General features: G+C 39.8%; 1 protein-coding gene across 6 annotated transcripts in view; it reads right to left on the bottom strand.

The window, feature by feature from the left end:
* CRYZL1 (crystallin zeta like 1) overlaps positions 1–13,217 on the bottom strand; it is a 39,410-nt gene that overhangs the window by 1,122 nt on the left and 25,071 nt on the right. For 4 of the 6 annotated variants that reach the window (XM_082723922.1, XM_082723926.1, XM_082723925.1 and 1 more), the window contains 6 exons: positions 8,941–9,074; positions 7,221–7,332; positions 4,548–4,646; positions 3,083–3,204; positions 2,189–2,294; positions 40–85 (listed from right to left, as the gene is read on the bottom strand). In XM_082723922.1, the coding sequence (XP_082580048.1) occupies positions 40–85; positions 2,189–2,294; positions 3,083–3,204; positions 4,548–4,646; positions 7,221–7,332; positions 8,941–9,074 (619 nt within the window). Of the gene's footprint in view, positions 1–39; positions 90–2,188; positions 2,295–3,082; positions 3,205–4,547; positions 4,647–7,220; positions 7,333–8,940; positions 9,075–13,217 lie in introns of all 6 variants that reach the window. The other 2 variants (XM_082723924.1, XM_082723927.1) reach the window with 2 other exon arrangements.

The following is a 13,217-nucleotide window of genomic DNA, read 5'->3' as shown; positions in this document are numbered from 1 at the left end:
CATAGAAAAAACAAACAATGATTTGGTTACTATACGTACCTAAAAACTCCGCTTGATAACTTCTCCATCACATCTTTTAAGATACGTAGCTGGAAAGATTGTTAAGGTGGCAATGTAACAGAGAGAGGATTGAACAAACCCAGTCAATAAGATGTTACGCAGGTCACCTATTTTAAGTTCAGCGCTCTCAGAAACGGAGAATTTAATTTGTAGAAATTCTGTAAGCTGCGAAGTTTACCTTGAAAACAGGGAAATGGGGAACTGATGTGAGAGAAGTGGAAACATTAAATAGAGCCTACAGTTCTAAGTTAGGACAAGTGGCAGAAGCAGCGAGCCTCATGCCTTGTACTAGGTAACCACTAGTGTTAACCCAGACGGGTAGGTTTTCCTTTTAGCACTATATATGGTGTTTCTAGTTAGAAACAATGTTAGCACTCATATCTCTTAGATGCACGTTTACTTACTAAACAGGCTGCTCAGTGGCTCAAAATTTGCGTGCAGAAAAGTTAACAAACTGTAGTTTGTCACTACAAGACTCAAAAAGTAAGTGTAAAATTAAGAAAAAAAAATTGAGTTGTTTAATTGCGATGACAGTTTTAGGATTGAGTGTGAAATTGCTGGTAGTGGAGAATGACATATGGCATCTATCACACCGTTGGAAGGAAGGCTGTTAAATCACAAGAAGCAACTGGCTCACACGGGAACTGATCGGGGCATTTAGCACCAGTGAGGACTAGAGTCTGATTTGGGACTTGAAAATTCAAGTCTTTAGAAAATATAATTAGAAAGTCTGAACATCAGCCATTTTAAAGATTTTCTTAAAGAGGACCTAAAGAATTCTCCCCGTATTGCAAATTCTCTTTCTACTCTTGTTAAGTGAAAATGCCAGCAGAAACTCTAAGAGTGTGTTTGTACGGAGGGAATTAAATAATGCAGGCAAAGGAGCTAGCCTGGCTCCTGACATGTAAGATCCAAAATGCACTGTATCTAGTGGTACTCTTAACACATGCTGTTCTCCTATGAGATTCTTGATAATTACGTTAGTGGACAATTAAGTTGCTTAGAATTGAAATCTAACGAATTCTTCTAGGAAGTTAAAAATTAAGTCTATTTTCCAAATTTAAAGAAAAATATTTATTCAGAAATACTTTCAAATCACAGATTCAGTACATTAAGGGGATGTTCTGGTTCTGAAATGTATTTTTTACAACTCAATGTATGCAGGATAGTGCTGAAATACTCCTATTTGAAAGCTCTGAATTAATTCCATCGCTGCTCTTAGAGAAGGTGGGCCTTAATAAGTATCACGTGTATATAAACTACATACATTTAACGAAAGCAAAGTATGATATTCAGTGGAGACAAACTTAAGACTTACAAGTTTCTTTCTTCATACAGATATACTCTATTAAATAATAAGAATTTATGTTTTATCCAATGTATTACAATTTTTAGCAGGTGCAAATGCCTTTAAAACAGTTATCTTAGAAAAAAAAGTCTTCATAAGTTTGACCCAGAGTTTCTCTTAAATTCTAAAGAGGTTTGGACCATTCTTTTGGAATGCTTTTACATTCTCCAGACAAGATTTCATTACTTTCACCAAAACTGGAATGGTTTGGCTTCATTTGCCAGATTTTTCTCGGAATGAAATCCATTAAAAAAAAAATCAAAACCGTCTTCATTTGATGAAGATTTCCCAGCATTGTTCATCTTAAAACATCCCACAAACTCTTTAGTGCAGATAAGCATTCTGAAACGTCTTACATAACAGCACCATCAGAGCATAGATTAGAGCCTTTCAAGGGGATGTGTAGTTTCCGAAATGCCAAGTTGAAAATGAAACAGAATTTTACATGTATCCTGTAGTTTATCTACCATTCACAAACCAGCAAGACTGCCTGGGTGATTCCTGTCCCATCACGTTTTAGCTGCATCCTGGAACATGCAGTGACTTTCCTATGCTTCAGTTTCTTTACCTGTGACACAGGCATAATGATAGTACTGACACCTCACAGGGCTGTTTTTTAATGCTTAAATATATTAATACTTACAAAGCACCTGAAACACCGTTTGGCATACTCAATGAAAGTTAGCTGTTATTACTATCAATTACCATTTTTGAAGAACTTAATGAGAGTTTATGGTAGATTTCAAGCCAGAAACGCAAGTCAGTAGATAAAAAGGATATAAAGATATTTTCCCTGTTGCACATTTGACAAATTCCAAACTTCATCATTAAGGAAAGCCACCGTTGCTCCCTTGAGGAAAAGGCAATGGCTATCCGGAGGATCCAACTTGGACAGAAAGCACAAAGACTGATCAACGATTGTGAGTTTAATAGCAGACAGAGATAAGTATGTTGAGCCAGAAAAACTTCTATGCAGATTAAATACCCAAATCACAAATAAATACTATATAAACTTTAATAACAATATGTAAACTGTAACATTTTCTTTTCTAATTCATTGTCCAAAATGATGAAACAGTAAGTGTGTGCAGGAGTATGTGCTGTGTGCTCCGTGTGTATGTGTGTGCATGAGTGCATGCGTGTGTGTAAGAATGAGATTGCTGACTGCTACTTATCACTTGTCATCATGAGGATGTTAGAAAATTAGTGAAGGTTGATATACGAGGATTATGGTATTGGCATATCAACCATGATAAAATCTGAATACTGTTGAGAAATGTAACTTCGGGAGACAATGTGTATACACACGTTTGTAGTAAATTCCAATGTGAATGGGGAATTATCATAATTTTATATAGAAATATTTTGCTAAGTATGTGTCAACAATGTTTGTTACTAAAAAAATAAACCTTATCGGAAATACTACTAAAAAATTCAGAAGTCACTTCTTCCAAACCACTAAATAAAAGCTGAATGAACTCCTCTAGTAGGCACTACTTCTATATTTTGGCCAACATGTATCTAAAGTAAAAAAGAAAGTTACATTTCTTTAGAAACAGGTATAATTCAGAATTTATAATTTCTTCACATCTTGCCTCAAGAGACTTAGGCATTATTCTTTGTTAATTATAACCTTTCAATGTAATAGTAATGCTTTATTGTTTCTGATAATACCTGCAGGTTTTCTTCTGTTGTTACCCAATGGCCTCCAACACCAAGAAGTGTGATGATGTCATGTTTATGTGGTAGTAGTTGTAATTTTACAGCTGGTTCATCATCTTTACTATATAATCTCACTTACAAGGGAATAGTTTTAAAAAAAAGAGAGAGAGACAAGAAATATATTTTATAGTAATCTGGCAAAAATTAATTCTTCAAACTAGTCCTCTTTACTTTTTAATGTAGGAACAAGGAAGAATTTTTCTTAGAAAAAAATAACACACAATGTATTCAGATACCTTAAAACATACTTTTTGATTTAAAACTGGTCATAAAATTTACTCTAGAATCAATTATAAGTGAAATAATAAATGACAAAAAGTTTATTTTCATTTGAAAACCAGGCAAGGTAATACAACACATAACTAAGACTGGTAGCTTTAATCGTAACATTGATAGCTTAATTTTTTGGGAAAATCTGACTTCTGCTTAAGGAACTCATAGATTTAAGAAAGTCATACACTGACATAATTATTGAAATGTATATCTGAGGGGCGTCTGGGTGGCTCAGTGGGCTAAAGCCTCTGCCTTTGGCTTAGGTTATGATCCCAGGGTCCTGGGTGGAGCCCTGCATTGGATTCTCTGCTCACTGGGGAGCCTGCCTCTGCCTCTCTGCCTACTTGTGATCTCTGTCAATTAAATAAGTAAAAATCTTAAAAAAAAAAAAAAAGAAAGAAATGTATATTTGAAAAGTAATCTGGCAAAAATTGAAAAATGAAAGTACACGTTCACTTCCACTGAAAGAGTTTTCTGTGTTAATATTCACAGCTGATCTTAGCCAAAAGGCCGAGAAGTGCTTTTCTGAGTTAATTTCAAGTCCTGAAAATACTGGTTAAAAAGAAAAACATTAAGATGGTCATAGCTGCATTTCTGACTCCCATCACAGAACATAAATCTTAACAAAGCATGAAGAGAATCTCTTTGCAAGCTTTCCAAGCAATGGCACTACCTAGGTGTGTACAGATTAGGTGTTAAATAGATACTGTTTAAATAACAAAAGGTTCAGGGAGGTAAAAATGGAACAAAATTCTGTGCTTTTTCCAAAAAGAGATTGCAGAAGTCAGCCACCCAACAGAGGGCAGCCAGACACAGCAGAACTCCGCCTCTGGCCGAGAGCTACAGTAGTATATATCGTCTGGCAACCAATGAGAAGATGTTTGTTCATATTTGTCAAAACTCTTATAAACTCCAGTGCCTGTATTTTAAAGTAAGCATACTCTCTCTTCTAGACCGTGTTTACAGGAGGATTCAAGAAGCTCTAGTTTAACTAGAAAAGTTAAAAACAAAACATGACATCAATTTAACAAAATATGTTAATAATCCTTATCTGGTTTTATTTATATATATTTTATTTGATTTGTGAAATGCACCCATCACACGACAAAAATGACACAGACTACTGATCTAGTAACGTACCCACCTCCAGCATCTAGGACAATATCAACTCCCAGGCCACCTGTTTCTTCTAAACAGCTTTCAGCAACGTGGGCTTTTCCATTAGATACATCGATGACTCGGGCTGCAAAGGACAGGAAGTCAGGCAATTGTACTGTTCTCTATGTGACCAACACCAATCATCCGAGAAAAAGAAAAGCAAATAAATATCTGTATGGAGTGGTTCAGTTACTGGATCCAAATTTTACTTTTTCTCTTCTTACCCAATAGTGGTAAGGATCAATTTAAAGGCAGGGACTGGTATATTCAATCAGATAAAAATACTAAACATTTTGTGGATGCGGCGTTCCAAGGCTGGCCTACTGAAAAAAAGAGCACTGTTCCCTATCACTAAAAGATATCTAGTCCGAACAGGGAATCTATAAGCCACAGAGATACATACATATTAAGGCATAAACTAAGAGATTAAGCAATTCCTCAAGTATGTTTAGAGTTAAGAGAGTTTAAAGCTAAAATGTAAAAAATGTATTGGTGTGATATGGTACCTCTCTATTAGAGGCTGTTTTAACCTTTTTCAGTCATAGAAATTCCCCTGCTCCCTTTCGCACTTGCTCCCCCAAAATGAAGAAAAACCTTGAAGGTTAAGGAAAAAAAAACATGATTACTTTGAGCAGTTAGTGAAAACCAAACTATTTTTAAGAGTATTATCTCAATAGAACAAGCCAATGCAATGAAAAAATGAAATGAAAATCTTAGCATTTGAACTGGCAAATGAAGACACATGTTTATAATTTATTTCCGGAGTTTTTAGCACCTTCATGTAAAAGAAATCCTCTCAGCGGGGTTCCGACTGGCGCCCCCAAGAGGGATCTAAGATGTGGGGGGCGGGGCGGGGCGGGAGTGAGGAGGCCGCCAGGGAAAGGGGACTGAAGCGCCTGGGGAGGACAGGGTTAACCAGTAAGAAACCTCTCCCTTCAAAAACACTGCTCAGTGCTTTCTTCCACCACTTCATTCCATCTCCAGTCTCTTCCTTTTTTTCTTCTTTCTCCAGTCTCTGCCTTAACCTTTCTTCCAAGTCTTGGTTATCTCTGCCAGAAGCATAACGTAACAATGGAGTAACCCGGGCTTTAATGTGGGACAGGCCTGGGTTCAAATCCCACTGGGATCATGACCTGAGCCGAAGGCAGCCGCTTAACCAACTGAGCCACCCAGGCGTCCCACAATCTATTTATTTTTTGTTGAGCCGTTTTTTATTAAAAAAAAAAAAAAAAATTCCAGTATAGTGAACATACTTTTCTGTTAGTTTCAAGTGTGTGATACAGTGACTCAGGGGTTCCATACCTCACTCAGGGCTCATCAAGGTAAGTGTCTTCTCAACCCCCACCACCTGCTTCCCCCATCTCCCTACCCACCTCCCCCCTGGTGACCATCAGTTTGTTCTCTACAGTTAAGAGTCTGTTTCTTGGTTTGTCTTTTTTTTTCTTTGTGCGTTTTTGTTTCTTAAATTCGACATGAGTGAAATCATGTATTTCTTTCCCTGATTAGCTCATTTTGCTTAGCCTTATACTGTCTAGCTCCATTTGTGTTGTTGCAAATGGCCAAGATTTCATTCTTTTTTATGGTTGAATAATATTCCATTGTATATGTAGATACCACATCTTCTTTATCCATTCATCAGTCAATGAACATTTGCGCTCCTTCTGTCACTTGGTTATTGTAAATATTAATGCTACAATTTATTTTTTTAATTTTTTTAAGATTTATTTATTTATTTATTTGACAGAGAGAAATCACAAGTAGATTGAGAGGCAGGCAGAGAGAGAGAGAGAGGGAAGCAGGCTCCCTGCTGAGCAGAGCCCGATGCGGGACTCGATCCTAGGACCCTGAGATCATGACCCGAGCCGAAGGCAGCAGCTTAACCCACTGAGCCATCCAGGCGCCCATTAATGCTACAATTTAAAAAGGGGTGCATGTACCCCTTTGAATTACTGTTTTATATTTTGGGGGTAAATACCTAGTAGTATGATTACTCATAGGATAGTTCCATTTTCAACTTTTTGAAGAACCTCCTTATTTTTGCTTTTATTTCCCTTGCCTCAGGAGACACAGTTAGGGAAAAAGTTGCTATGTCCAATGTTGGGGAAATTACTGCCTGTCCTCTTTTCTAGGATTTTTATAGTTCCAGGTCTCACATTTCAGTCCTTAGTTTCAATCTCTTCAAGAGCTCCCTAGTCTCCACCATATCCTCCTCACCATAAACTATACCTGACCCGTGTTTTCTGTTCAAGTGGATCATCTTCCTTCCCAGCATATCACAGAAAACAGATAACTTTAGAAAACAGATAACTTTTAGTAAAAGAGGGTGAGAAACCTACAGAGTGACGGAAACATATCCTGATTTACGAATAAAACCATAAAGGGATCAGGTGTTGCTAAACTTTGTCCAAGTTCAGCTAATTCAGACTTGGGTAAGTTGGTAACAATAGGGTGAAAAAGAAGAAAAACACTGAGAGATGTAGGTTTAAAAAGAATGAAAATTAAAACTATCACTCAGGTAAACCTGGACTTAGCATGGAGACTAAGTGCATTTTAACAGTGACTTTCATTTGGGAGTACTTTGTTTTACGAGGACAGTCTTTACAGTGATACCTCATAAAAATTTTCTCTTGTCAAGTCTGTGTTGAGTAGGATTACCCACCTAGAGAAGGCCTAAGTCTTTCGAGGCACTGCTTGTCTTCGAGGCTACCTGCTGTTGAAATCACTTTGGCTCCTCTGTGGTGCGCTAACTGAATAGCTATCATACCAAGGGCCTGTGGAGACAAAAATACCCAATGGGTTTATAGATGTTAAGGCAGAGGCTGTATCTAACTTGCTTTAGAAGCTATTTAATAAAGTGTAATAGTTACAATATTATCTGATAGAAGAGGAAAAAAAATATGGACAAGGTTGGACATCTGACTGACTTTCTTCTTCAGGAGGATGGCAGAAAAGGTGTGTGTGCCACATGCTCTCACTCGGTCCCACTGCTGCACAAAGTTTCGAGGTAAAGGCTGTGCTCAGAAACTTGGCCTCAGCTATCTCTCTTTATTTTATTTTATTTTTTTAAAGATTTTATTTATTTATTTGAGAGAGAGACAGTGAGAGAGAACATGAGCGAGGAGGTCAGAGGGAGAAGCAGACTCCCCATGGAGCTGGGAGCCCGATGTGGGACTCGATCCCGGGACACCAGGATCATGACCTGAGCTAAAGGCAGTCGTCCAACCAACTGAGCCACCCAGGCGCCCAGCTATCTTTCTTTAAAGGTCAAAGCACTCGGGGTGCCCGGGTGGCTCAGTGGGTTAAAGCCTCTGCCTTCAGCTCAGGTCATGATCCTAGGGTCCTGGGATTGAGCCCCGCATTGGGCTCTCTGCTCAGCGGGGAGCCTGCTTCCCCCCCCCCCGTGCCCCTGTCTGCCTTTCTGCCTACTTGTGATCTCTGTCTGTTAAATAAATAAAATCTCTAAAAATAAAAAATAAAAATATTAAGAAAAAAAAAAAAGGTCAAAACACTCTCAATAGCTCCATCCTTTTGCTGACCTGATGGTAAGTTCAGGAAAACACTACTATCCTGATGCTGGACATCAGGCTGGAGCCAATGCCAAAGACGCTTCTGCCTTTTTTTGCACAGAAAAGCAGGGGGTAAAAGCATTTCATCATCAGCCAGACAGATAATGAAACTACAAAAACGGACCGCAAGTTTTCTAACATTTTTAGACTGTCATCTATTTTTATGTTATTTCTAGGGTCTTGAATAATTTTTTTGCTGATATGTGTAATGTGTTGACAGTAGCACATTTTTTTATCCTACGTGACTTGTCTATAAATGCAACATCTAACCAACGTTAAGTGTCGGTGTGAGGGAAACACAAAACTGGTTGGGAGTTTTGGGGTATGACTTCAAAGGTTTCATGAGCTACTTCAGGCTTCGTGGAACAGGCAGAAAAACATGGTTTGTTTGCTTCTTTAGTGTAGTAGCAGATTCAAAGTAGTAAGAAACGGAACACAGTGAAGTCTTATCTGCCGTTAATAAAGGCTGCCTGTTTTAACAAAATGGGCAGTGCACAAGCTATCGGTAAAGAATTACATTAGCGGGACGCCTGGGTGGCTCAGTTGGTTAAGCAGCTGCCTTCAGCCCAGGTCAGATCCCAGCGTCCTAGGATCGAGTCCCACATCGGGCTCCTTGCTCGGCAGGGAGCCTGCTTCTCCCTCTGCCTCTACCTGCCATTCTGTCTGCCTGTGCTCGCTCTCGCTCCTCTCTCTCTCTGATAAGTTAAAAGAAAAAAGAAAAAAAAAAAAAAGAATTACATTAGCAAATGGGTGGCCTATTTCCTAAGTTTAGTGGATTCTGATCTGTTTCTTAGCAGAACTATTAGCACCTACACTTGCTCCATCCATGATCAGGACTGATTTTCCAGGAGAGAGATGAGACAGATAATGCAGAGCTGTATAGGCTCGTACTCCATCCCGAATGGTTCCAGCGGCTTCTGTCCATGTAACTTTTTCTGGTTTGTGAACTGTCGCAAAGAACGAGAGGAAACGCCCCATTAGCACGTGCTCTTAGTCCTGCCTCCTGGATCTGTCTCTCTGGCCATCTCCCCTCCCTCGGTGACCCTGGTCCAAGCTACTACACCTGCTACCTTTTGCCTACATTTTGGTTTCCCTAGTTCCATTCTCACCCACACATAAGGCATCCTCAGCATAGGAGCCGGTGTGTGTGTATTTTTAAACATTATACTGTGAAATGAAACACACGCGGAAAAGTACAGGGAACATCAGTACAGATGGGTGGATACACACAAAGCAAATATACAAGTAATCCCAATCCCGGTCAAGAGAGCGCACAGCCCCATCTCTGCCACCAGAGGTCGCCAACACGCTGACTTCAGTCCTTGTTCACCACCATCCTTTAGGACCCATGGATGCCTTCCTAACCAACGCATGGGTGGGCTAAGCCTCTGCCTTCAGTTCAGGTCGTGATCTCAGGGTCCTGGGATCCAGCCCTGCACTGGGCTCCCCACTGCTCCCCCACCCCTGTTCCATCTGCCTGTCTGCCTACTTGTGATCTCTTTTTCTCCCTCAAGTACATAAATAAAATCTTAAAAAAAAAAAAAAAAAAAGTAACGGAGTTTGACCTGTTTTGGAACTTTAACTAAATGGAATCATAGCACAGGCACTATTTTCTATCGTGCTTTTTTGCCTCAACACTGAAGACACACCCACTTTTGTAAATGTGGCTATAGTGCTTTCCTTTTTCTGGTGTGTGTTTTATTTAAGATTTTATTTATTTATTTGAGAGAGAGAGCATGAGAAGGGGGAGGGTCAAAGGAAGAACCAGACTCCAGGATCATGGCCTGAGCCAAAGGCAGTCGCTTAACCAACTGAGCCACCCAGGCACCCCCTTTTCTGGTGTTTTGTGGCATTCCACGATGTGAGAACACTTTCATTTGGTGATGCGTGCCCCCCGTTCAAGGAGGATGTGTGTTTTCAGTTTGTGTCAGCTATAAACAGTGCTGCTAAGAATGCTCTCCTATAAACGATGATGTTATGCTGTCACATGGGTTTTCTCTAGGATAGTACAAGTGAATGGAAATCCCAGGTCGCATATATACAACCTTCGACTTGACCACATCCTCTGGAAGTGGCGGTCTGAATTCATTCTCCCATAGCTGTGTAACAGCGCTCCGGTTACTCTGAACATCCTTGTCAACCCTTGGCACGATTACACATTCTTACCAATCATTTGGGTGTGTAATGGTTTCTTATTGTGATTTTAACTTGCTTTTCCCTCACGACAGCTAACACTGGGCACCTTTCTGTGTTTGCTGGCCACCTGGAATTCCTTTTGTGAAATGACCAACTGTTTTATCAATTTTTCTGTTATGTTGTCTTTTTCTGATTGAGTTATAGGAATTTAAAAATATATTCTAGATGAACTACTTGTTTATGTGTTATAAATATTATTTTTTTTTTAATTTTATTTATTTATTTGAAACACGGAGATCACAAGTAGGCAGAGAGGCAGGCAGAGAGAGAGAGAGAGGGAAGCAGGCTTCCTGCGGAGCAGGGAGCCCGATGCGGGGCTCGATCCCAGGACCCTGAGATCATGACCCGAGCCAAAGGCAGCAGCCCAAACCACTGAGCCACCCAGGCGCCCCATAAATATTATTTTCAACTTTATGTCTTCTCTTTTCAATCTCCCTAATGGTGTTTTTTGGAAAACAGAAGAGTCAAAATGACCTTTTTTTTTTTTTTTTTGAGTAGGCGCCATGGTCAGTATGGAGCCCAATGAAGGGCTTGAACTTAACACCCTGACGTGAAGACCTGAGTTGAGATTAAGAGTCACACGCTTGGGGTGCCTGGGTGGCCTGCTTCTCCCTCTCCCCCTGCTTGTGTTCCCTCTCTGTCTCTCACTGTCAAATAAATAAAATCTTTAAAAAAAAAAAAAGAGTTGCATGCTTAATCAACTGAGTCACCCAGGTGCCCCCATAATTATCTTTAACAACATACACAACATGCTAACCCTTCTCTGTTTAAAGTTCAGTGGCGGGGCGCCTGGTGTCTCAGTGGATTGTCTGACCCTTGATGTTGGCTCGTCCATGGCTTTCCACTGCACTTGAAACAAAATGTAAACTCCTAATATAACTTAAGAGCTCTCTATATGATCTGACCATTAAGCTATTCCTTTTTTTTTTTTTTTAAGATTTTATTTATTTATGACAGACAGAGATCACAAGCAGGCAGAGAGGCGGGTAGAGAGAGAGAGAGAGGAGGGGAAGCAGGCTCCCCTCTGAGCAGAGAGCCCGATACGGGGCTCGATCCCCAGACCCTGGGATCCTGACCTGAGCCGAAGGTAGAGTTATTAACCCACTGAGCCACCCAGGCGCCCTAAGCTATTCCTAAATACATTTAATTCTTTAATTTTTACGTTTTTATTCTGTACACCCAATGTGATTATTTTCACAGTAAAAGCCATCCTTTCTCATTTTACCTAAAACCAACTTTATAACACTTTTGTAGTCCTGGCCAGCTTTCAAGTATTTTCCCGCTGAAGCGGAGACAGCAGCCCAGGACCATCAGCACCGCACACATCAACTAACTAGTGCCATCTAGCGGGGAGAGAGCACCCACGCGTATATGCTGAAAGTGTTCACACAAGCAAGGCATGAAGATAGAGCACCAGGAGATACCACTCACACATGGTAATTATTCTTTATCAAACTCTTTAAGACACCTATTCTCCCAATTTTCTTGATTATAAAATGTGGCTCAGGGTAATTAATCTGGCTGGCGTCACACAGCTAATAAATGTGAATGCTGACTCGAAAGCACATCAATTCTAGCCGTGCACACTCAAGGTACCTACAGTTTACTTATAGTTTGCGGGGAACATGTTCCATTTTAAGAAATGAGACTGCCTATGTATTCATTAAGAAATCAAACGTGTACGGATGCCTGGGCAGCAGTCGGTGAAGCGGTCAGCTCTTGCTTTGGACCCACGTGGTGATCTTGGGGTCCTGAGCTCAAGCCTTGCATCAGGCTCCATGCTCAGCAGAGTCTGCTTCAGGATGTTCTCCTTCCCTCTGCCCCACCCCCCAAAATAAATAAATAAATCTTAAAAAAAGAAAAAAAAAAAAACCAGAAACAAAGAACTGAACATGTAGTCCTTTAAAAAAAGATAACAGTCATAAAACTACATTCAGAGAGCAAAGCCTCTAACATTGCATGGTAACATGTGTTGTTTTTTTTTTTTTAAAGATTTTATTTATTTATTTGTCAGACACAGAAAGAGAGAGAATGAGTGAGCACAGGCAGAGGCAGAGGGAGAAGCAGGCTCCCTGCCGAGCAAGGAGCCTGATGTGGGACTCAATCCCAGGACCCTGGGATCATGATCTGAGCTAAAGGCAGCTGCTTAAGCAACTGAGCCACCCAGGCGTCCCGGTTTAATGTGGTTTAATGCTGAGATCGCTGCTTTTGTGTTAGGTGGACCACAAGTGTTTATTACGTTGTAAAAAACTAGAAGTATAAATAAAAGAGCCAGGCAGGGATCATAACAACAGCATATCAAACCCAAGAACTATAATTTCAATTCATTCTTCCTTAAGTTAAAAAAAATAATGCTGAAAATGTATGAAATTTTGAATGAAAAAAGTTACTTTTATGTTTGACCTAAATGGCTTAAGAACTGAAAGCACAAAAGAACTAGATAATTTATTCAACTTCTAAACTTTATCTTTAATATACTGTAGCAGGATTAATAAGACCTTTTTGGGGAAGTTGTCTGGAGCCTAATTCTTTGGTTTGGTAAAAGAACAAACTTATCTGAAGGTGACTGAGTGCCCAACTTTCATTTGAAAAAATCACTAAAGAATTAACAGAAACTAAAATATAGTTGTGCTAAACTGAGTATTTCCTTCTGCAAATCTTCAGGGAACATACTAAAATTATTTCCTCTTTTACGAAATGTTGGGGCTGCAACAGGGCTTAGAGGCTACCTAGTTTGACTGTGCCCAGTGTCTTGCCCAAAGGCAAATAGGCAAATCATCACAATAAGTGGCCATTCTTTTTTTTTTTTTTTAAAGATTTTATTTATTTGACAGAGAAAGAGGAATCACAAGTAGGCAGAGAGGCAGGCAGAGAGAGAGAGGGGAGGAAGCAGG

Source organism: Mustela nivalis (genome assembly GCF_964662115.1).
Source record: "Mustela nivalis genome assembly, chromosome: 1".
Classification (NCBI taxonomy): domain Eukaryota; kingdom Metazoa; phylum Chordata; class Mammalia; order Carnivora; family Mustelidae; genus Mustela; species Mustela nivalis.
Note: the sequence above shows the minus strand (reverse complement) of the source record. Positions and strands in the feature narration are given on the sequence as shown.